Source organism: Erythrolamprus reginae, chromosome 1 (genome assembly GCF_031021105.1).
Source record: "Erythrolamprus reginae isolate rEryReg1 chromosome 1, rEryReg1.hap1, whole genome shotgun sequence".
Lineage (NCBI taxonomy): Eukaryota > Metazoa > Chordata > Lepidosauria > Squamata > Dipsadidae > Erythrolamprus > Erythrolamprus reginae.
The window spans coordinates 42,500,159-42,526,716 of NC_091950.1; the positions used below are offsets into that span (position 1 = coordinate 42,500,159).

Sequence of the window (26,558 nt, forward strand, 5' to 3'; positions counted from 1 at the left end):
CTCCAACATATATGTCCCCTAAACCTGTTCTTTAGAAGCAGATGGGAATTCCTGAGTGGATGTACAGGGCAAGGTTAAAAACCAAATAATTTTTGTGTCCTCTTCAGAGCACAGATTAAATATAATCCTTTTTATTCATTCTGTTTAGAATAGTATTACAAAATTCTGAGACATGTACAGTATGTGCTAAAAGCATATGAATGTCAATTTCTGCTATTAATTTTCTCTTGATCTTTGTATGATGATTTCATCATTGTATCTATTTTAACAATTAAGTGTAATATACCTAAGTTAAAATCAGCATGTCCCAGTTAGTACCTATAATATTTTATCTCTGAATGATTGAAACAGTTCAAGTTTACAAGTAGAATCATAGAGAGCCCTACTGTTCAACTACTCTCTCTCTCTCTCTCTCTCTCTCTCTCTCTCTCTCTCTCTCTCTCTCTCTCTCTCTCTCTTTCTCTCCCTCTCTCTCTCTCTCTCTCTCTCTGTGCAGTTCTCAATTTATGAAGATTGGGATTGGAATGTCCATCATAAGTCATTATGGTCATAAATCAAAGCAGATCAGATTTTACAATGCTATTTATGATGGTCATTAAATGAATCACTGCAATTGTTAAATAAATACCCTAGTTGTAAATGTGAGCCCATTATTCTGAATGGCTTTGTTTTTTTGGCTCACAACTTGTCAAAAAGGGTCACAAATTTAACCATAGGACATTGCAACCATAAATGGGAGTCACTTGCCAAGCACCCAAATTGCAATTATTTGCAGTGGTGGTACAATAATCATAGGTGGGAGGATTATACATGAGTGCAAAGACTGGAGTTTTTTCAGCACCAGTCACTAATCAAATAGCAATATCCCTTAAGGCTTATATACTGCTTCATAGTGCTTTACAGCCTCCTGTAAGTGGTTTATAGAGTCAGCATATTTCCCCCCAACAATTTGGGTCCTCAATTTACAAATGGTTGTAAATTGAAGAATACCTGTAATTTAGGTTGATTACATATCTTATTTTATAGTTTTTTATGATTACATATCTTCTTGTTTTTACAGAGGACAGTCTTCTATTCAAAGAGTTGTCAATGAAAATCTCTATTTAAAAATGTTCTGTTTTTGATTAAATCAGTTTTAAATACGGTACACCTAAATCGGGAAAGATCAGAAGCTTTGCAAACCTGGATAGCTGAATGAACAGGTACGCAGAGCAACTAGCTGCAGTTCCCAGATTACTAAATTGCACTGATTGAAATAGACATATACTGATGTATCCTGTATTTCTATTTAAATTATGGAAACTGTAAGTGTTGTTCTTCTTTTGACAATGATGATGATGATCATTATCATGAATCAATCAACTGCAAGATGAAAGCCTCCAGGGTGTATTGTTAGGGACAGATTTTTTTTTCTTTTTCCCAGCCTAAACCTAAGAGACAGCCAGCCAAATGATTTCTGTATCAGAGAAGGCTTGATCTCTCCCATCTCTCCACTCAGAGTCCAGGATTTTATCGACTATCCCATGCCAGCTCTCAGCCAGCGAGAGATAGACAGATGTCAATTCATATTCTCTTCTCTTCTCTTCTCTTCTCTTCTCTTCTCTTCTCTTCTATTCTATTCTATTCTATTCTATTCTATTCTATTCTCTTCTTTCTCCCTCCCCCTCTCTCTGTCTTATAAATATATGGCTCTCAGAGGAAAAACTAGGAATAATCCAAAAAAGAGAAAATAACTTGTTTGCTTCTTCATTCATGTTCCTCTTGAAATTGAAAAGGCAAGTTTCCTATCCCACAGGAAATGAATCCAATATTGGTTTCCCTTTCCTTCAGCATTTTCTAAACCCAGCCAGCCAGTTTAAGATAAGTGGCTGGAATAGCTGAGAAACACCCAAGAGAGAACAGGGACAATAAAAAGTGAAAAGGAAAATTGGACAGTGATGATAACCTACATAAAGAGATGCTGAATTTAGGGTGGGAGATAGCTGACAAAAGTCTGTTAAAATGTTTAGTAGTAGTAGTAATAGTAGTAGTAGTATCCTATACATACATAATGCATTGCATTTTTCAATACAATGCTATTTGTATTGACTAAAGATAATTAAACTTCTAATGTTTAGGTAGCTTAGACCATTAAAGGAAACACATGTTCTGCTAGAGAGAAGTTCCCTGAGGATGGGTTCCAGCACAAATCTGAAAGCTGAGAGGACTTAAAATTCTGGTCCCGATGACTGAACCAGATGGGATCCTGCGACATTATCCTGGGACAGGTATATTTGTCTTCATTCATTAAAAGAAATATTTGAAATGTTCAAAATATTATTTTCTTTGTTGGATTGTTCTAGATGACTAAGAAAATTCTAAAAAATCAATTAAGGGTGTCTAATAAGAAAACAAGCTGTACCATTACAAAACAGTCAGTGTAAAATTTGTATTACAAATTTGTAATAAGAATAAATTGTGCAAATTACAAAACAGATGCCCAAGGAAGTGTTCTAGGATCCATACACAGAGAGGGGCGGCATACAAATCTAAATAATAAATAAATAAAATAAATAAATACTCTTTATACTTTACATAAATGACCTTTACACTCAGATTATAAGCAACTGTGGTCTCTTCACTGATGATGTAAAACTATTCAACCCTGCCGACAATGCTGCTACCCTACAAAAAAGACCTTGACTATCTGTCAGAAAGGTCAAACAATTGGCAAAAAAAAAAATTAAAACACAAAATTCAAGCTGAGCGGATACAACCTTGTAGACGACCCTCACTCTGTCAAGGACCTAAGAGTGCTCATCTCTAAAGATCTAAGTGCCAGAGCCCACTGTAATAACATTGCCAAAAAGTATTAAGAGTTGTTAACCTAATCTTGCATAGCTTCTTCTCTAGTAATATTGAACTGCAAACTAGGTGTTGTGGTTGGCTCTGGCTCAGCTCCTGCACCAAGGAATGTGGAGGTGGATGTGGGGGAAACATCCACATGCCACAGGCCTGTTTTGCTCCTGATAGAATCTCCCGATGAAGTCTCCTCTGATGAAGGAAGCGTGAGTGGCAGGGAAGAGGGGAGTTTGGCAGACAGCCCAGGAGGAGATCAATCATCCTTATCATCCCTGGATTCTGAACAAGAACTTATGACAGACCCACGCATGCGTAGAGTGATGCATAGGAGAGAACTGAAGGATAATTACAGGAGATAAGTGAGGCCACCTGTGGTTGGGTGGGGCTGCTGTAATTAGTGCTGCAGATAAAAAGAGCAGTGTGTTGATTTAGCCTTGTGGAAGTTTATCTGATTCATCGTTTCGTCAAGATTGTGGTTTTGCTGTTTCCCTGTTCAAGACTGTGTGTCGCCTTTCTGGACTTTGGAATTGGACTCAATTTGCCAGTTACTGGGTGAGAAATTGGATTGCATTTAACCTGTGCCTTGTATGTAAAATCCTTTTGACATTGAAAAATTGAGTTTTTTCTGCTTTTCTGTTGATAAAGACTTTTGGTTTTCCTTCTATTGTGTGGTGTGTGTCTTTTTGGACTAATTACCCTGTAATTACGGGAGGTTGGGACATGCCGGCAGAACACTGGGGCATACAAAATTTTTGCTAGATCAATTCTTGATTAAAGCTCATTGGTTTGGAACCTGCATTGCATATCGGACATTAATACAATTGAACGAATCTAGAGATATTTCACAAGAAGAGTCCTCCACTCCTCTGCTCGCAACCTTATGCTACCAGACTTGAAATGTTGGGCTTAGACAACTTAGAACTTCACCATCTTCAGTCTGACCTAAGCGTAGTGCATAAAATTATCTGCTACAATGTCCTACCTGTCAATGAATAATTCAGCTTCAACCACAACAATACAGAAGCACATAATAGATACAAACCTATGGTAAACTGCACCAAACCTGATTGCAGAAAATGTGACTTCAGTAACAGAGTTGTAAATGCCTGGAATGCACTACCTGATTCTGTGGTTTCTTCCACAAATACCCAAACTTTACTCTTGGACTGTCTATTGTTGACCTCACCCCATTCCTAAGAGGTCTTTAAGGGGCATGCATAAATGTACAAGCATGCCTACCTTCCCTGTCCTAAAGTTCCCTTTTATTTGTATCCATTTCATGTATTCATAGTTGTGTTAAACTTATATCTGTTATCTAATACATGCTTGATTAAATAAAATAAATAAAATTAAATTAAGACCACACAAATCCTTTTAAAGCTTCGGTCTTCCAAATTTCTTTTATTTTATGAAGCTGACTGTCTTAAATGCAAGGCTATAAAAAAAGCCATTTCTCTTTTGGTATGTGGTTAGGCATGACCACAAGCAAACAAAACTCTTCTAAAAAGTATTGGTTCTTAAAAGAATTGTGGTTTCTCATTTGGGGAAAAAAACCACCAAGATCTTTTATATTGATATAAATTTGTGGGACCAGAATGCAAGTACCATAAAGTAGTCAGAACTGCTGAGTTTAATAGAAATGTTTTGTGTTTACAAGGCAACACACTCTTTTTTGAAATTATACTTGCACCAATTTAAGGAAAAATCCATTCCTAAATACCATGGTTTTCAAATTGTTTCCTTGACCATGAGAGTTTGGAAAGGATATGACATTGATTTCATTTAATTTTTAATAGGTTTTTTTATATAAAGCTTCAATTTTTTGCTAGAGTTGCCCCTGTCAACTATAAAAGAACAGTAAGACATACCAAGATTCATACTTTCACGAATATTGTCATATGGTTAGGAAAACAAAAAGATATACAATATACATTGATACAAATATTGTGAAGATCTTTGGATATCAAATTCATAAACTGATGAATAATCTGAACTGAACAAAATTTTTACGTAGTAAATGAAACATGAAAAATGGAATTGACAGATTTGTCCATCCCTTAGGTTAAACAATGGGGGGGGGGATCAGGTTTCTGCCTGGGAACACAGTCCGTGCCAATTACAGTAAAGCTAAATGGACAATAGTGAGACCTGATTTAAGTTCACATCTAATGTTTCTCATATTATTTTTTCTATACTCCATTCCCGTCCTGGAAGCAATAGCTTCAGATCTATGGATGCACTAAAATAAAATGGTAAATTGCTTACCATGTAATTCAGGGCTGATCCATACAATCAGCTTGCCCATGTTCCAATACAGGCCATTGATAATTTCTTGAAGATGAACACTGTCCTTTATTACATGCATTCCAAAGGGAAGACAACTAATTTTTTACTACTACCACCACTACAAAAAGGCCTTTTCATATGGCAACCTCAAGCTGCTGGTCTTGCAATGAAGCCTCCTTAAAAACAAACTTTTTTCTGGGATTTCAACTCATTCTTCCACTTTGGCCAAAAGGAAAGAATAGATCTGCCTTTTCTTTTCTACTTTTTTTAAAAAAACCACATGAAAGCTCCAATGTTCTCTTTCTCCTTCCTCCCTCTCTCCTGCCCTCCCTCCTTCCCACCCACCCTCCTTCCCTTCCATCCATCCATCCACCCATCCATCCATCTAACTATCCATCTATCGAAATCTATCAAGAGAGGATTATGGTAAATATAGTCCAATCAGATAATTATGTTCCATAATTTCTTTATCTGGACCTTTCCATCGCTGCAACCAAGAAGCATAAAGACTATTCTTTCCAACCAATTTTTCTTAATTGTTACTCTCATCTGAGCACACAGGTTCTCTGTGTTATGAGCTATTTTCCATAGTTAGAGATGTTGCATTTAATATTTCACTTGCTGTCAAGGGTGTTTCAATTAAAGTTAAGATGTTCATAGACAAGGAAAGTGTTTTACTGAATTAAGAATTTGGTAAACATTCTTATAGCCATTTAAGAGTTGTTATTTGAAGAGCATGTTTGGCCACATTGCCAGGTTTTGGTGGATTGCTTTACGCATTTTAATGTATCTTGATTTTATTTTTATTTATTTAACCTGTATTATTTATTATTTTACAATTAACTCAAAGCAGCAAACATATCTAACACACCTTCCTCCTCCTAACTTCAGTGCAACAACAGCCCTGTGAGGTGACTTAACCCGAGAGAGAGTGACTGGCCCAAGATCACTAAACTGACTTTCATAGTTAGAGCAAGACTTGAACTCATAACCTCCTAACGTGGTGCCTTAACCACTAGACCAAACTGGTTTTTAAGATAGGGTTGGATTTAAAAATAAAAAACAAAACTTAAATTCACCACATTCACGACATAGGTGTCTGAAAACGGATTTGTCTTCGCAGTTGAACTTTTCAAATTAATTATGTTTTCTAAATAAATATTTAGATGGAAATGCAGATTGACTGCTGTCTTAGATCTTCCATGAAGTTTATTGGATGATAAGCTAGAAGATGAAATCTATTTCTTAGCCGAGCTTTCCATGCTGAGAGCAACAACACTTGAGACTTTCAAGAGGAGATTGGATGGCCATTTTTCTGAAACGGTGTAGGGACTCCTGCTTGAGTGGGAGGTTAGACCAGTGTTTTTCAACCAGTGTGCCGTGGCACGCTAGTGTGCCATGAGACATGGTCAGGTGTGCCATGGGGAAATTAAACATGGGTCCCCAAACTACGGCCAGCAGAGGCCATTTATCCGGCCTGCTGCCAGCCACCTCCATCCGAACATAAACATTCCCCTCACAATCCCTCCAGCTATCAGCGACAGGAAGAGTGGGGGCACAGGGAACGGTCACTGACCAATCACCTTCTAGGATTCATCCCGGCCACTAGCGATGAACCAATAGCAGGCCGCCTCTCATAAAGCTAAAATTTGCTGATCTTCCTTTGGACAGTTTTTAGTTATCTCTTGCCAAGGAGTTCCCCATTCTGGCTAACAAAGCTATTTTGACATTAATAACAATAAGATTTGTATGCAGTCCCTCTCCGCAGACATTGCTCCCATTTTTAACCATGTTAGCTGAGCTTCTCAAAGTTGAGTGCGATAAAAACTAAAAACAGAGAGAGACTGAGAACTGTTGTGTGTCTTTCTACCATTTCTACCAGGATATCCCTTTTGTGTTCATCGAAACAGGCCCGGGGTTTCACACTAAGTGAGTATAAATACATTTAGAAACTATATTATCAACTATATGTATAATATGTACTGTGTTAGAGTGTCATTTTGTGTCATTTTGGTTGGTAGTGTGCCCCAGGATTTTGTAAATGTAAAAAATGTGCCGCAGCTCAAAAAAGGTTGAAAATCACTGGGTTAGACTATATGACCTACAAGCTCCCTACCAACTCTGGTAGTAATTTAATCTAAAAATGAAGTAAAAACAATTTACTTTGATGCAAGATGGGAAATGTATGCACCCACAAATGGCCTTCTTAAGGTTTTATTTAATGATGACTTAATAATTTTATTTCAATGTAGTGTTTAGGCCTATGTCTTGGTTGCTGTGAATAGGATCAAAATATTAAAATAAATAAAAAAGAATCAAACGTTGGCAGCATCATTAGAAAATAGATGAGAACCGTTTGACTAGACGAACCTCTGTTAACTACCATATTCCCTGAGAAACTCAAGATGAAAAATAGAGAAGAGGCATATAACAAAAATGTATCCATTGCTCTGTTTTTAACTTTTCACATCTCCAATTTATTCTACTCATTTTTATCTGCAGTTATTTAATATGTGCTCCAATTTATTCTACTCATTTTATAGCCTGCAGCTATTTAATATGTGCTTACCTAATATAGACTATACATATTTATTGCAACCAATTCTTCATAATAGTTTTCCATATTTTCCACAAAAATAAACATTGTATGCATACACACACACATTTTTTTCATTTTATAAAAGAATTGCTGAGCAAATAAACTTCAAGCATCTCATAGTAGAAAACCATATCATAATAACTTAAGTAAAAAGATGAGGCAGAAAGCTCATATTTAAATCTCTGAGAAGTTCAGATATAAAATGATAATTTCATTTTATAAAATTGTTCTCTATAGAAAAATGACCACCAATTATGGCCACCAATTATGTAAGGAGCTTCCCTGGATGGCCCAAGAACTATAAGATACATGCAGCCTCCATAATTTTTGTCCAAGATCTAAGTGGTCATCAACAAGCAGTATGAAGATTTATTCAAATGGAAGTATTTCACACTGTCTGTGAACTTTGTTTTTTCTTTTAAATAAAGATTCCCAATATAGGAACTAGGGAATATATTCCTTTCTACTGATTTAGCTGAACCACCATAAAATAATAATTTCATTTCTGGTAATTGGAGCTGAAGACATTATGTCTTATCTAAGAAATCTTGTTAGATTGCTTTGATTACATCAGCTAACTAAATACTTCATTGTAAAATAATAGATTTTCCAGATCTTGTATCTCAGGACTAAATATGGTTAGGTACAAGATCTGACTATATAAGCTTGAGTTAAATTGGAAAACAATAGAGAATGAAAGATTACCACCCCGCACCTACATCCAAATCATGGTCTCTCTTTTACACATACACACACAAAAAAACATACATGCAATACATTGCTGCTATTATTTGCAAAAAGGTATTAGAAAGCTGTTTGTTCATCTTTTGTACAGTACTCCATTTTCCATGACAAAATCACAGATGTGGAAAATCATCTATGATATAATTCACAAGATATATTATACTCAAGCCAAATAAAGAGAATCAAACATGGACACCATTTTAAATAGTTGTATTTATTTGTCAAACTAAAAGGCAATACCAGAAGTCCTGGGCAAAACTCTTTTTCTCTTTTACATGGTTCAAAGATTGAGCCCTGCTTTCTCTCATTGCTTCTCTCTCCCCCCCCTCTCTTTTAGTGTAATTATTGGCGTTTTAAACAAAACTTAAATGAAGCACTTGGTCAGAACAATTTGCTCACTTCTGATTTAATGTCATCCTAAAGCTATAATCGTTTCTTTATAAAGTTTGATTTGTTTACTTATGGACAACAACATATAAACTATTTTAAGAATATCTACCTTTTATGGGCCAACAGTTGTTTTTAAACTCTCACATTTCTGATTATAATTTTTCTGTCACCATAGGAACCCTATTGCAAACACTTTAAATATAGAGATATTTTTTCTATTGTAGGCACTTGTGATTGCTCCCTGATCCTTTTATTATTTGAATTGTAAAGAATGGAATTAAATTTCTAATAACTGAGCAATGTGCTGCGGAAATGTATTATCTAAATCAGCATTGGATAATACTGTAATGTAATGAATTTCACTGTAAAGAATGAGTTTACTTTTGAAATAGAGATTGGATGTGAAGGTGGCAGGATTTGTTTTCATGGCTCACCAAAATAAATTCCAGCTAAATGTTGCATTGCATTACTTTTCCTATGCAGCTATGGAGAAAGAATAAGCGTGCAATTATACTTGCTTCATGCAATGACTTTCAGAAGGCATAGTGAGTGAATGGAAATGCCACACAGAATGCATACTAGGGTATATGAATTTACACAAAAACATGAAGAAACTGCCAGAATCATCACATATCTATTGCCAATAATTAATGCTTGAAGGAAAAGTTATGCAAAATAATTTTATAATAAAAAAGTTGTGGAAAAGTCTAAAGAAATATATACGGTATTTTGGTCCTATTCATCCCAATCTTAATCTCTCCACATTCCCAAGAATAGTTTGAAAGAAGATGGCATTGAGTACTTGTTACCAGTAGCGTGAATCTACAGTATTTCCTGATGGAGAAAGTTGGGAATCAAAGATGAAAAACCAGAGCAAGTTTGTACAAAGCAGCCTTGTGATGGCAGAATCTCAGGGTAAAAGCAAAGGTGACATCTTTGGGTTTGTGAAAAGTAATAGCAAGAGAACTTAGACTTATATACCACTTCATAGTTTTTTTTACAGCCTTCTCTAAGTGGTTTACAAGTCAGCATATTTCCTTCAACAATCTGGGTCCTCATTTTACCAAGCTCAGAATGATGGAAGGCTGAGTCAACCTCGAGGCTGGTGATATTCGAACTGCCAAATTGCAGTCAGTCGGCAGTCAGCAGCAGTAGCCTGCAGTACTGCTTTCTAACCACTGTGCCACTGCAGCTCTTGAATGTTGATGCAAGGCAAGGCATTCTTGTCTACATTTTCACTTTGAGGCCAATATCCAGAAGATATTTGAAGGGCCAAAGAAGTGGTTAAAACAAGGCTGCTCCTACTATGTACTGTACAGATGTCATTCTCTGCCACTTTGCTTCTGGTCTGTCTGTATGAGTCAATCAAACCATCTCTGAATCGCATCACCCATGAGGAGCAGCACCGTAAGAATGCAATGCTATTTTAAGTGTCTTGTATTGCTTCTGAACTCTATTTTTATATTTCACCCCCTTTTTGAGTCATGCATCATCATAATAAGATTATTTCAAACATTTAAATATGTCAAAGGGTTAAATAAGGTTCAGGAGGGAAGTGTTTTTAATAGGAAAGTGAACACAAGAACAAGGGGACACAATCTGAGGCTAGTTGGGGGAAAGATCAAAAGCAACATGAGAAAATATTATTTTACTGAAAGAGTAATAGATCTTGGAACAAACTTCCAGCAGACGTGGTAGATAAATCCACAGTCACTGAATTTAAACATGCCTGGGATAAACATATCTCCATCCTAAGATAAAAATACAGGAAATAGTATAAGGGCAGACTAGATGGACCATGAGGTCTTTTTCTGCCGTCAGACTTCTATGTTTCTATGAATAGACATGAAAATTGCATATTGACACCATTTCTTTTGTGTTTAGTAAATTATCTAATGTTCAAATGTTCTACCCCTGGAGTTTCACTCACACATTCGTACCTTCTCTGTATCGATCCCTTTAGACATTGACCATGTGGAGACAATATAATCCATGACACGTTCACTAAGGCCTTTGGGGACTTGATATAACTTTAAGAAATCCCTCACATTGTTCAACATCTCATGGTAGCGATTGGTGTTGGCGTACATTTGTTGGAAAATTGTAGTGACGTTTCCAAAAATAGTTGCATAAAGAAGAGCTGGAAGAGAGCCAAAAGAGTAATTAAAAACCAGCAAAGAGACACAAACTGCCAGCAGTTTAATCAATGCTAAAGCTTCCTTCATTGTTTCATCGAACATTTTGGTTGCAGTCAATTTGATGCTGAGCTGAGCTAGGAAAATATATTAATGGCAATTCTGGAGCAAGATGCAAGTGGAGACAGTAGATTCAGAAAACACATGAGGAAAGTTATTTAGAGTGCCACGAGTTTGCAACAGAGCCATCAGATATTCTATAACTCTCAAATCCTGACAGATAGAATGAGACCTAAAAGATAGAGCTTGGCAGGCCGAAGACTTAGATCTGGTGGACTAAGACAGAAGTAAATGATGTTCAGATCAAAGGGAGAACATAATGGGCCTAATTCATTCTGTGGTAAAAACAGATAAACATGATAAAGCAGAATAAATGACAAAGTTTTTCCATCCAAATTGGAGCTACCTGCCATTCACAATAGCTTTTCATTCTGAGGTGATGTTTCATTTTCTGGAACTTCAGGTTAGACAGAGTCATTTTGACATCACTGGGTACTTGTGCAAATCTTTCTCATTTATTTAATATTATTGTTTCTTCTGACCTCTACCCTCTTCCTGTCATACAGGAAGATACGTTGAATAGTATACTATAAATATTTTACCACTGTAGTGAACATATATGTAATACAAATAAATGGTATGAAAATAAAATCTGATTAAAACCAACTGTGTTTGAAGGTACATATTGAACTAGTTTACACAACTATGATCTCTCCTTGAAATAATGACATTGTTTAATTGAATGGATTATTATATTTCTAACACTATAAAAAGAACATTGTTATTATTTCAAGTTAGGAAGTTGCTCATTGAGTCAGAGGTCCTTGTCATCAGGGGTTCAGATATGCATCAACTTATGATTGATCATTTAACAATCATTTAAGTTATGGCAGACTTCCACAAAAAGATACTTAGGGTTTGAATTCAAAGTTCCAACAGCTGGCCTCCCAAAATTTTCATGTCCCTTGGTAAGCAGCCCATATTTACAGGCAATTGCATCATCTTGCAATCTGATAAACAAGAGCTGCAGTGGTAGGGAGAATTGCTACAATTAAGGTGTCCATATTGCCAAAATTAATATAGTTGTTCCAAACCATACCGATTAAATTAGAAAAAAATGTGTGCCTTGATGATCATGTGACCGGGTGGGAGTGGCTTGAAAATCAAGTGACTGGGGGGTGGCTTAAAGGTCAGGTGACTGGGTGGGAGTGGCTCCCAAGATAAGTTTTCAAATAGACGCTTGGACACTTTTTCAATTGATTAAGTCACATTATTTGAATAGCCACAAAAAAGACAAATGATAGACAGCATTGTTTGTTGAGGAGCACAGTAACATTTTAAGGTTTTGTACTGAATCCACAAGGTTCAGTATGATAACAGATTAGGCAAGTGCTCAATTTTCTTTAATTTCTATAAAAGTTCAGTTCTAGATCATGATGAAAATGATTAAAGCGTTTATGGGTGAAACATACTTTTTAATTACTTCCTATTTTAAAAGTAATTAAGGATCATACTAACGTACTAGAGAAGGAAGGACAATAAAAAACCCTCTATTAAATATTCAATAAATAGTGCATAAACTTACTACCCCACTGTATTCCACCCCATGGGGGCAGCAACCCATTACTGACTATAGGAGTTTATAAGTTTGGATATAATGGATAGACATATTTACTAACAGATTTATAGAGAAAAACTGTAAAGGAAATACAGTTTATAAGAATTATATATAAATGAAAATTTAACGTTAAGACAATTTATCCTAGGAGGTTTTATATGTATATTTCTAAACATATTGTTTGTTTTGTTTGTATTTTAACATATTTTTAAATGTTTATATTCAATAAAAACTATTTTTTTTAAAAAGAGCTGCAGTGGTTAGAACAAAGCTATTTCTGCTAACTGTCCGCTGCCAGCAATTTAGCAGTTTAAGTCTCACTAGCTCAAGGTTGACTCAAGACTTCCATCCTTCCAAGGTCAATAAAAATGGGGCCCCAGATTGTTGGGAGCAATATGCTGACTCTTTAAACCACTTAGAAGGCACTGTGAAGTGGTAAAAGCATTGTGAAGTGCTATATAAATTTTAAGTGCTATTGCTAAGTGCTATTAATTACTAACAAGACTTATAAGTGAAGACTCAATTGTGGTCATACGTCAAAGACCACCTATAATAAAGTACTGCTGAATATAAAATTTGAGAACCACAAAGAGACAAGTGAAATACATTATTTTGCTTCTTTTTTGTAGTCTTATTATAATTTCTGCATTTGAATTGGCAATAAATTATTATTATTATTATTATTATTATTATTATTATTATTATTATTATGTCAATACAACACAGCAAACGAGATCACTATGCTGGATTTCATATTTCATCACCAGTCGGGCGCTTCCCAAGCACCTAGGACTGCGTGATGTAGTGGCAAATTATCTTTGCCGATCCCAGTAAAGCAGCCTTTTGCAATTGACAGATGGAGATTTTGTCAATTCCGATGGTTTTCAAATGTCCGCTGAGATCCTTTGGCACTGCGCCCAGCGTGCCAAGTACCACTGGGACCACTTTCACTGGCTTATGCCAGAGTCGTTGCAGCTCGATTATATTATTATTGTTGTTGTTGTTGTTGTTGATTACATGCATGCAACAGTCTTTAAGATCTCCTAAACATATTTTGTAACTCCTGGACTTTTTCCACTCTGATGCTTTTTCCGGCATTGATCTCACTTGTCAATGACCTGTAGCAGGACAAGAATGGAGAGTTGTAACATTCCTGGTCCTGCTTGATTTCTCTATAGGCTACGATATCACTAATCATGGATTGCCTCGGGTATTGGGAGTGAGAGTTTCTCCTTTTTTCTTCATGATCATTTCTAGCTGCTATTGATGGGGGAGACAGACAGAGCCCAAAGCCCTGTGAGAACATTCATAATTTAGTCACCTACCTTTCCAATGACTACTGTACAAAGGACTGCACTAAAAGACTACTTGGAAGCTACTGCTGGTTTAGAATACAATGATGTGGCCCATTCTGTCAAAGACACAACTGTTAGCATTCTAATTTTAATTAGTCTGTCTATAGCTTAGTATATGTTGCCAAACTAGCTCATTTAACTAGGTTACACACCTGGAACTAGAAGTAGAAACTAAAAAAAAAAATCTTTAATACAGTAGCCAATTCAGCATGCTAGATGAATCCACCTCCTGAGTCAAAGTCTGTTAGAACATATAAAAATAAAATCATGGGGAAGTAGCTATCCAAAAATGACAGAGGCCAGGTATCACTGTAGCCAATTTAAAACATTTGTGACTGTCATTTTTCTCTCTCCTCATTGAATTTACTAATGCACTTTATATTAAATTGATACCAGCATGCTAATTTCATTCTCTCAACCCACTTGTTGTTGTTGTTGTTGTTATTATTATTATTATTATTATTAATTAGATTTCTATGCCACCTGTCTCCGAAGACTCAGAGTGGCTCACAACAGCAATACAAAATACAAATCCAATGATTAAAAAGCAAAACAATAAAAAACCCTTGATATAAAGACACTCATACAACCCAAACAAACCATACATAAAACGGAGCAGCCGAGGGGAATCAATTTCCCCATGCCTGGCAGCAAAGGGGGAGTTGATTCCAGAGGGTCGGGGCCACCACCGAGAAGGCTCTTCCCCATGCGCCCCGCCAGACGGCATTGTTTTGTCAATGGGACCCGGAGAAGGCCAATTCTGTGGGACCTAATCGGTAGCTAGGATTCATGCGGCAGAAGGCGGTCCTGAAGGTATTTTTCCTAGCTCATGCCACTAGATCACATAATACAGTCCTCACCAGGACTTCTGGGGAAAGAAGAACAGCCATTACAGGAAAGTTTCCTCATCTGTGATTGAATCAGTTGGGAAATAAAGTGAGCTATTTTTTCAGATATATAAACTTCACCTTTATTCTAAAACACTGAGTCCGCCCCCCCCTTTTCTCTTTTCAAGATTTTATCTGCTGTTTGGGTATATTAATTGCAACTGATCCTTAGAAAATGTAATTTTCCAGGAGCTGCTGCCATTTTAGACAAATGAAAGTATTTTCCTCTATTCCCCATGTCTTCTACCTTCGTGTCTAAACATTGGATTCTTGGGATATCATTAATAGGACCAGTGAAGGGCTACCAAAATTTTACCACCACACTGTGGGCATGGCTTATGCAGGACGCCCTGCATTTTCTTTCAACGTCTTTCAGTGCAAATTGGGTGCTCTGCGGTAGAGCTCCATTTTCGCTACCCCACTGCGTTCCCCCTCTCCCCGTCCGGGCAGTAGCCCACCCCTGAATAGGACCCAAGCACAGAAAAACCAACAGATTACATGCATGCAACAGTTTTTAAGATCTCCTAAACATATTTTGTAACTCCTGGACTTTTTCCACTCTGATGCTTTTTCCGGCATTGATCTCACTTGTCAATGACCTGTAGCAGGACAAGAATGGAGAGTTGTAACATTCCTGGTCCTGCTTGATTTCTCTATAGGCTACGATATCACTAATCATGGATTGCCTCGGGTATTGGGAGTGAGAGTTTCTCCTTTTTTCTTCATGATCATTTCTAGCTGCTATTGATGGGGGAGACAGACAGAGCCCAAAGCCCTGTGAGAACATTCATAATTTAGTCACCTACCTTTCCAATGACTACTGTACAAAGGACTGCACTAAAAGACTACTTGGAAGCTACTGCTGGTTTAGAATACAATGATGTGGCCCATTCTGTCAAAGACACAACTGTTAGCATTCTAATTTTAATTAGTCTGTCTATAGCTTAGTATATGTTGCCAAACTAGCTCATTTAACTAGGTTACACACCTGGAACTAGAAGTAGAAACTAAAAAAAAAATCTTTAATACAGTAGCCAATTCAGCATGCTAGATGAATCCACCTCCTGAGTCAAAGTCTGTTAGAACATATAAAAATAAAATCATGGGGAAGTAGCTACCCAAAAATGACAGAGGCCACGTATCACTGTAGCCAATTTAAAACATTTGTGATGGTCATTTTTCTCTCTCCTCATTGAATTTACTAATGCACTTTATATTAAATTGATACCAGCATGCTAATTTCATTCTCTCAACCCACTTGTCATGTTTCGTGAGTTAAAGATATAAATATTGCAGAGCTTTCTGTATTATCTAAAGTCATGGATATGAAAGAAAGTTGGTCAGCTCACATTTGAATATTAATTTAGCAGATCTACATTTCCCAAACTCACTGAATCAGCAGTATGATCTACATTTTTTAATTAGTCAAATCTCACGACAATGAAAATATTATCAGTCTTACCCAGAAATCTCATAAGGACTTTTGTGAGATTATACTGTATGCTTAAATCATAGAAGATCCCTACATGGAAATTCAGCTTTGATGAATCTGTGGATTTTACAAGGTTCAATTTTCACACTTAAACTTAATTTAACTGGGGGGGTACATAGATTTTGGGCTTTGGGGGGGGTTAGTAAAGGAGTCAATTGATCTCTGATGCCTTATGTAATTATTTATTACATTTACAGTTGGAATCCCCCCCCCTAAGATGTTTATTTAAACTGTATACCAAACTACACTGAAGAACATTTATTTTGCAGGACCCAATCTGAGTTGGTCACCCAGATTGACCGGTGATCAACCCAGATTGGCTCATACAACATTATCCTGGAATATTTGCCTTCATCTGTGAAAATTCATTTTATTAATAAATGTTGGTATTGGTGGCCCCTACGACAAAGTCTGGAGATGGGTGGGTTTACAAACTCTCTTTATGGGCATAGGCAATTTAATTGGCTCTGGTTTTTTTAACAAGTGTAATTAAAAGTTTTATAGAACACTTAAAAACTAACACAAGCTAATACAGAGGAGGAGGGAGTGAGGGAGGGAAGGAAGGAAGGAGGGAGGAAGGGAGGGAGAAAAGAAATAGAAAGAAGTTTACAATTTCCTCTTCAGCAAATATAAGTACACTATAATATATAACTTGTTTTTTCTATTACCATTTTTTTCCTAATCATCAAAACATCAAAAACAAATTTTCTCCATTTATGCAAAACAAAAGTCTATAAGGGTTTTTCAGTCATCCATAAACGCAGACATTGTTTTTCTCTGATTTTTAAAAAAAAAATAATTTAGCCATTTCTGAGCCAGACTAGGTGGCTCAGTGGCTAAGACATTGAACTTGTTGATCAGAAAGTTTGGCAGTTCAGCAGTTCAAATCCCTAGTACAGGTCTCCTGTGTGAGCAGGGGATTGGACTAAATTTCCTTCTAACTCTGTTACTGTTAAATCCCTGCAAATTCCATCATTTCTACAAGCCATTTCTTCATTGTAGATCTAATTGGCTATCTTCCATCAGTTAATTGATTTGATTAATACTATTTTGATATTCTATTAAGGGACAAGATAAATGAAACAATATTTTCCTAAGTAAATAGATGTCTGTACTAAGACAATAATATTTTATAATATATCTTAAATTGGTTAGTTTCTTAGCTTCTATCTACAAATCCTTGGTTCCCAGCTTTAGCAAATAACTATTCCTGTGGGTCTGCGGAGAGGGGCGGCATACAAATCTAATAAATTATTCCAGTGTCAATTGCAGTGACTATTTGGCTACTTGGCATTCTTGGCATTAGCAAGATTAGCAGCTTATTATTTATTATTTTAAGTTATGTAATATTTATTTATTGTTAACTTACTCCTAATAGTGCATGTTGACCTTCCTCATTTATCAACAGGAAGACTCGAATTCACACAACATATTAATGACACCACAAAAAAGGTGCATAGCTTTGAACTACTACATCAGATGGACAACGCTGAATAGGATTTGCATCTTACATGGCATCTGCCAGGATTCTCTGGCTAAATGGGGCATAGTACCCTTACCTCAGTATGACTACAGGGCCCCACATCAAACTAAATCACTTTGTGACCAGCTATAATCTGAGGGCACATACTGGTCAAATATCTGATTTCAGCTGTGTTTCAATGGTTAGATGGCCTAAATATTGGCATTCGAACATATATTTTTGTAACATTTATGTTCCACTAATCTAGATCAAATGTTAATATATATTGGTAGTCCATGTATGATATGCCATACAATAAATACATGGATGGATGGATGGATGGATGGATGGATGGATGGATGGACGGACAGACAAACAGATAGATAGATAGATAATTGTTAGTTGGGATTTTCCTAAAATCTCCCACTCCCATCTACTTAATATGTGTATCCTTCCATGGACATTCAGCTTGTAGCCTCATGTTGCAACATTGTGGTTCATTATTCAGAATAAAACTATCCTTCAGTACTTGCACTTTTTTGAATATAGAGACTCCAGCAATATAGAGAGAAAGGTATGAGTTTACAACATCTAAAGGTTCCACAGAATTGTACAACAAACATTAGGAGCCTTAATCAGTATTCAAATAGGGAGCATTTTAAAAAGTCTGATTTGATTAAAACCTTTACACATCTGTTCAAATTCTGTAATTAGTACTCAGTCTTAGGGATTAAAGGAGTCAACATACTGGGTTGAATCAGATTAAAGGTCCAGTTCTGAGGCCACTTAGCTGTTCTCTGTCCTAAGCTGTTTACTTTTTGAACAGAGAATTAGAGTTGTTCTATCAATTACAAAGTAGCCATAACATCAATGGCTATTAAAAAGATATTTGCTGTTTCAGCAAGTTTAAATTGGTTCTTCTTTTGTGAAAATTACTGTCTTTTGTTATTTTCAAGGGAAGTATATTAAACAAATTTATATAATAAACATTTAAAAGCTGTGGTTTCTAAATTGTGCCCTGTAGCAAAGTCACAGGGACACTGTGGGGAATTTTAAATTTTCAAGGGAAACACAGTGGTACTTGACATTGTGGAAGATATTACTAAGGCACTAAGAGTACCATGAATCTGCAAAGTTTGAAAACACATATTTATGAGGAAACATTTTGCTTCTTGGAACAAAAATTACAATTGGATCAATCCTACATTTATTTTGGCATATGACCCATTGCATTTAATAGGTTCCTTTAACAGAAAACTTTGTAATACTGTATTGCCTTTCCTCTTTCTAAATCTCCTACCTGCTATGATCTTTTCTTTATTAGTTTGTCTACTGAATCACCCATGGGGGGGGATTTCCTGCCAAACCAAAACATTATTCAGACAAGCAAAGGACTGTGGGAAATCTTTTAAAGCAATATGCTCAAAGCTGGTCTCAAACAAAATAATTCAATCTCAAGATTTTCCCAAGCAATGTAAGACGGAAACCAAGAATATATATGGAGTACTATCTATGAAAGTATCATTTATATCTTAGAAGAGAAGATGAAGGAAAATTTGATAATCAGACAGTACCCACACCATCACAGCAAGAGCAGTTAAAAAGTCTGTCTCCACACTGTTTGTGTCCTAATTAGATTTGATCCACTGAAATCAATAAGCCTTCAGTAAAGGATGATTAACTTAAGCTTCATTGATTTCAGTTAGATTATTCTAAGTAGGATGCTATCTGCATCAACGAGCACTATGACCTTAGTTTTGAACTCCATAAAATTAAGATCTATTGAATTAATATTTATGTGGCCGAGCAGATTGGATTGCTAATAATTAATTTGAAAATGTTCTGCACTGACATTTCTGCTCTCTAATCTGGTCCATTTATCTTTTTCTTCTGATTCAAAGTTTTCAAGCAAATTACAGATTGACTCATAAAAAAATGTCTTTTGGACTGCTTATGACGGGCCTGCAAAATGTTAGCGGATTTAGTATTCTATGAATAACTCCAGGCAAAGATGTTCTTTGGATTCTCCATTTTGTTAAATGTGGATAGAAGTAGCAAAATATGGGAGATCCTGATAAATATCAGTGATAATGTTTGAGTCTCTGAAAAAGAAAACTAAAAAGATTGCAGTTAGAACCCAGAAAAAATTACTTCCCCAATTCTTTGTGCTTGAACAATTTTGGGATCTAGTATGAAAATTAAAATATCATATTTTCTCTGTATGTGTTTTTGGAGTTTCTTCCTTGGACCTTTCTTATGATAATAATTTTTTAAGGCAAAGGAAAAGGAATATTTGGCAACTTTAATCATTTTGAGAGTAGATCTATTGTTTTCAGTGAGGCTTCTTTAAAATTGATATGCCTTCCAGTAACCCATCTGACTAAAAATGTCAAATAATATTAAAGTTTATTCATGTAGCAGGGCTAAGGATGTGTAAATCTTCAAAGGGAGGCTTCACTTTGATGTAAGTTCACTTGAGTAAAGCAGCTCCTTGAAGCTGCTCTATGAATTAACCTGTCTTCTTCCTTTCTAAAAGCCAAAACGAGCAGTTCCATTGCTTCTGAGCCCCACTTTGTTCCCCTCCGAATTTAGCAAAAGCCAAAAGTGGCTTCAGCTTTCACAACCAATACTCTCATCTGCAATTTCCTCTTAAAATCTCCCAGCACTTGCAAAATCCAGCACTTGCAAAAGACACGTCTGCGGATTCATAGTGCCTGCCCTGGAGATTTTATAAATGACAGGGGGGGGGGGGGGACTGGCATCTGGGTGACACTAAGTGTTTTGCCAGGGGGAAAAACATCATGTCTAATGCTTCATCAAATAGCATTATACCCAGGGGTGGGTTCCACTAACCTTGTCTACCGCTGCACATCACAACATTTCACGCTCATCCCCAAGTTAAAATTTCACTTTTGCGCATGCTCCGCAGCAGGATTCAGCCTGAAACACAGCTGAGGTGCTTATCAGCTGTGCTTCAGGTGAAGAAATAAAGGTGAGTATTAGCCAGGGAGCGAGTGGGAGGGCTCTTTTTGAAGCAGAGAAAGAAGAGATGCCATCCAAAGATGTAAAATTCCTTTGAAAATTCCACAAAAAATATGGCGGCGCCCACAGACCAGTGCCACCCAAATTGGATCTGTGGTACCATTTTCCCATCACCAGCAAGTCGCTAACAGTTTCCACGATTGACCTCTCCAGGTTCTATCCATGATTGACCTCTCCAGGTGCCTAAGAGGTCAGTAAGGGGCATATATAAGTGCACTAGTGTGCCTTCCATCCCCTATCCAATTCTCTCTCCTTTATCTCCTTTATCTTTTCTTCCTTTCAGATATCTTCTCCTCTATTTTTATATCTTTTCTTTTATCCTTTTAAATAAATAAATAAAAATAAGTTTGGGCAATCTGGTCCAAACTGGGAGGAACCCACCTGTTCTGCCGGGCTCTATGGAATGAGTCTCCCGAAAATTCAAGGGTACAAATTTCAGACACACACACATTTGAAAGTTCAAAAACAATGTCCTTTATCACAAAAATTCAAAAGAAACAAAGCACCCTTTTTGTATTGCAAAAAGCACTCATCCCAAAACAATCTGGTACTCTGTACAATCCCCTTAATCAGTCCTTAAGTACTTAGCTAGCAGCTGTGAAGAAACGTCACAGCCCTCCTTCTTCCACGAAGTGAAACACACACACTTTGCTCTGCTTTGGTTTCAAAGTTGTGAAAAATCAACAAACAAAATCCAGAAACAGCAAGGCACAGTCCTGAAGAACAACAATCAGATAATCTTCCACAACGGCCCAAGCCAGCATGCTGCTATTTATATCAGCAGCTCTAATTACTGGAGCCCCACCCAAACACAGGTGGCCTCTCTTATCTCCTGTAATATTTCCTCAATTGGTCTCTTCTATGCATAATTCTGCACCTGCGTGGGTCTAACACTTCCTCATCCAAATCAACCAAAGATTATGGAGATTGGCTTCCTGGGCTGTGTGCCAAGCCCCTCTTCCAAGTCACCCCTACCTTCTTCTTTGCCTGAGGAAACTGCACTACCTGACTCTGTCGACAATAAAACAGGCCTATAACATGTTGATGTTTCCCCTGCATCCACCTCCACATTCCTTGGGGCAGGAGCTGGGCCAGAGCCAACCACAACACCACCAGAGGTTGTTTCCTATTGGTGCAGTCTGATGTGCCATTCCAGTAGAGGCCCATTATTGCACAATTTGCAAACGACAGCTCCGGTGCTATCTTTGCCAGTCTGTGGACAGTGACATCTTTTCCCCCCTAATTTTCAGAGACTATTTTGCTCTCTGAGCATTCGCAGAAGGATAATTGTCCCTCTGTGCATACACAGAAGTAAAATCGCATGAGGGTATGTGGGCGTGAGCATATTGAGTACACACATGCATGAAACATCGCAATGTGTAAGCAGCGCATCAGTAGGAAGGTAAGAGGACCCACCCCACACCTGAATATATCCCCTCTGTACAAGCTAGACTCTTGGTTAATATATTAGGTATCCCATACAGGTTTAATTCAGATATAGGTAGTCTTCAACTTAGGATGACAATTGGGATCAGAACATCCATCACTAAGCAGTCCCATTGATGTGCGAGCTTCACCTAATTTTACAACCTTTTTTTTCTATCGTGTATGTTAAGTGAACTCAGCTTTCCTCTCCCACTGACCTTGTTTGTCAGAAGTTCCCAGGAAGATTACAAATGGTGATCACATCACCTCATGATGCTGCAGTCATCATAAATAATTGTCAAATGGCCAAATTTTGATCACATAAATATGGGGACATTGAGGACCAGTGGTGGGTTGCTCCCGGTTTGGACCGGTTCTTAGAACTGATAGCACTGGTGGCGGGAAGCTCCGCCCACCCACCTGGGATGCTTCGGCACATACACAGAAGCTTCAGGAGCACACGTGGGGGCTGGTGGTAAAAAAAATGCATAACCCACCACTGATGAGGACCAATCACAAATCTCTCTTTCCAGTGCTGTTGTAACATTGAACAGAAAGGTTGTAAGTCGAGGGTCACTTTTACGGCATTGCTGTGATCACAGGCCCCATTCTTGGCTCCTATTAGAGTCACTGCCTTAAGCTTCTTACAATTGAAAAAGAAGAAGAAGATAAGCTTCTTATAATTAAAAAAAAACTTGGAGGGGGAGTTTGCATGCTATCAAGTAAACCATTCTGTAATATCATCTTGACTTTCATTAATGTCTCTCTGTTCTACATCCTTAGAAAATGAAAATAGGTCAGTAAATGTGCCCCATTTCCCCCCAAAAAATGTATTCACCTCCCCAGAACAATGACATTTAGCCATTTGTCTTGTGGGAAAAGAGTATTTCATGTTTTGGGTACAAATGCAACATGACACGTTTTGTGACAGGGACGCCACCTACTTATGGCATTCTTTTTGTGAGTATTCCCACAGTATGAATTCTAAATCTGTTCATTGATCCCAAAAGCTTGTGTACATAAAATAAAATAAAAACCTACTGGTTAGATAACAATTTCGTAAAACACTGGTGTTGATTGTGGCTTCCAGAGATATAGACAGGTTAAGGAATGACAAAAATTTTACCACTAATTTCTAATTAATCAGTAAATTGATGCTGGCATCATTGTTGCTGGCATTTGAAAAGAAAAAGGTTTTGTTCAGGACTCATTCTGCAGTATAGCTTTAAATGGAGTAATAATATAGCTTAAAAAAAAAGATTGCAGTTGTGTATAAAGCAATTAGCAGAATAAGCAAATTGCTTTCAGTAGTAAGTGTATCATCATAACACTCAAGGATCTCCTTATGTTTTGATGCTCTGAAATGGGCACTCTAAATTAATACTATTAATATTAAAAACCAAATAGCACCAAGTTTAATATTCTCAAATGTGCAAACAGTTTCATTTGAGATGTTTTGAGCTGAACCATGCATAAGAGTTGCCGATTAACAAAATGCCCCTGCTAGTGTAAAAAAACAGAAGGGGGGGGGGCTCAATGGATATAGAACCTAAGATTCTTAAAACTATGATTGTGTAACTCTTTTAACTAAGTTAAATGAGGGTGAATTCTAATAATACTTACAGTTCTTCCAGATAAACATGTATTATTATTACACTATAAAGAATAAAAATCAGGATGCAAAATTAGTTCACTAAAAGTAGAATTTGCAATTCAAATCCTATGCTGCACATGTGTCACACTCACTGCATCACGTTGTTGTGGTGTTTTGCGACATTTTCTCCATTCGCAGAACTGGGGTGAGCATCATCTCTGCTTACTGTATGTCAGTGTTTTTAAACAAGTTTAAGATATGTGGACTTCAACTCCCAGAATTTCCCAACCAGTTTTGTTCTAAAAGAACTCTTTATGTTTAGATGCCATGAAATCATCATAATCTTTTAATGACCCCTTAATCCCTTGTGGGATGGAATCTGGGCAACTGAATGGAGCTGAGCATTTACTGGCCGGATGCCCTTCCAGTCACCAATGTGGACTTTTGTTCAGCAGATACATACTCAATATGCCCAGAGAGAGAAATATCTGCCTCTACCTAGGATCTAACCTTCAGCCTCCTGAAATGTAGACTCTAAAGACAAATTCCTTGTGTGTCCAATTACACTTGGGCAATAAAGAATTCTAGGCTTCTAAATTAATCCTATTAATATTAAAAACTAAATAGAACCAAGTTTAAATGGAGAAACACTGACATATGTAACAATAATTAATCTTGCCTGATTTCCTTCAAAAAATATCTCTGTCCATCTCAGCATGGTTTGAATTCAGGGTTGTTAGTTGATACTTAATCCCAGACTGATCTACAAATTGTTCCTTGTTGAACTTTCTAGTTTTTTTTAAAAAAGATTTAGGTGGTTGGAAACTTTTATAAAAAGCAATCAATCACCAGCTTGGGCCAAAGAACAGATATGCCACAGACAGTACAAGCCACTCACCGACTCTCCATATTTCACCTAAAAGTGCCACACATTTCATCATTGGATATAGCCACCTTTTTAAAGACCCAACATAAAAATTGTATCTGTAAAAATGATTCTAAATGATTGAACCTTTTCTAAAAGATTAATTTATTATAAATGATATGTACAAGACAAATGCCAAGATCCTTCCCAAAATTAACTCCAGACTATGTCTAATAATAGGTTATTCAGGGTATTCAGGAATGTTGGTTGGGGCAGTTTGTCTAAAAGGCAGTTTGTCTAAAAAATATTACAGTGGGTAAAAGTTTAGGATTAAAAGTTTAGGATTAATATTTGTAGCTTTTTAACAATATAGCTGTAATCAGTTTGTTCTTTAAATGAAATATACCAAGGTTTTTTTAAACCATTCTTCATAGGCTTTAAGATACCAAGCTTTTTACATTCTTTGCTACACTTCTCTAAATCTTTTTTTTTTTTTACTGTGGTGATAGAAATGGACAAATTGGGGATAGGTGCTAGCCAATGAGAAACTTACACACCCAGTAGACAACCAAACAATGAGTAATTATGTAGGTGAATCTTTGCTCCTTGGTACAGAAACACCAGTGATCATAAGAGATTCATATATTTACATTTTTTTTCCTTACTACAATGGATATTAAAGGCAGAGAAAGAAAGAGAAGACAATAAATCCCAAGGCAGACTTGGTGTTAGGCGACTCTGTGTATGTATGTTTTGAAGGTTTGGGAGGAAAGAAAGGCAAAGAACTCTGAAATAGCCAATTAAATGATTCAAAACATCACAGCGTATCTGTATCCAGAGGAACCTCATTCAGTTGATTCGGTATTTTCCCCAAGCTTTTTTGGTGAGCTACTTTCTAGCTGGAAAAAGGTGATTAGCATCAATCGAGCATTTCAATTCTTTCCTCATTAAAGCAGCACAAGGGCTACTATGGTGTAATTTCAGACTGGCTTATGGGGTACTTCATAAAGGAATGCATTTTTTCTGTTAAGTTTCTTCCTCCTTAGGAAAAGCAAGTAGGATGCTTGGCTTCATAGCTAGAGGTATAACAAGCAGGAAGAGGGAGATTGTGATCCCCTTATATAGAGCGCTGGTGAGACCACATTTGGAATACTGTGTTCAGTTCTGGAGACCTCGCCTACAAAAAGATATTGACAAAATTGAACGGGTCCAAAGACGGGCTACAAGAATGGTGGAAGGTCTTAAGCATAAAACGTATCAGGAAAGACTTAATGAACTCAATCTGTATAGTCTGGAGGACAGAAGGAAAAGGGGGGGACATGATCGAAACATTTAAATATGTCAAAGGGTTAAATAAGGTCCAGGAGGAAAGTGTTTTTAATAGGAAAGTGAACACAAGAACAAGGGGGCACAATCTGAAGTTAGTTGGGGGAAAGATCAAAAGCAACGTGGGAATATATTATTTCACTGAAAGAGTAGTAGATCCTTGGAACAAACTTCCAGCAGACGTGGTTGGTAAATCCACAGTAACTGAATTTATACATGCCTGGGATAAACATAGATCCATTGTAAGATTAAAATACAGGAAATAGTATAAGGGCAGACTAGATGGACCATGAGGTCTTTTTCTGCCGTCAGTCTTCTATGTTTCTGTTTCTATTCAATTTCTGTAACAGGTAAGAATGAAAACTATGTTGCAACCACAAGATCAATGACTCATATAATTCTATGCCTCATTTCTAACTTCTTTTCGGGCTCCCGAC

At 36.8% G+C, this 26,558-nt stretch overlaps 1 protein-coding gene across 3 annotated transcripts in view; it reads right to left on the reverse strand.

Annotated features, from left to right (window-relative positions):
• Window positions 1–26,558, reverse strand: part of KCNH5 (potassium voltage-gated channel subfamily H member 5) — a 256,818-nt gene that overhangs the window by 65,425 nt on the left and 164,835 nt on the right. For all 3 annotated transcript variants that reach the window (XM_070733245.1, XM_070733255.1, XM_070733236.1), the window contains exon 8: window positions 10,801–11,000. In XM_070733245.1, the coding sequence (XP_070589346.1) occupies window positions 10,801–11,000 (200 nt within the window). The remainder of the gene's footprint in view (window positions 1–10,800; window positions 11,001–26,558) is intronic.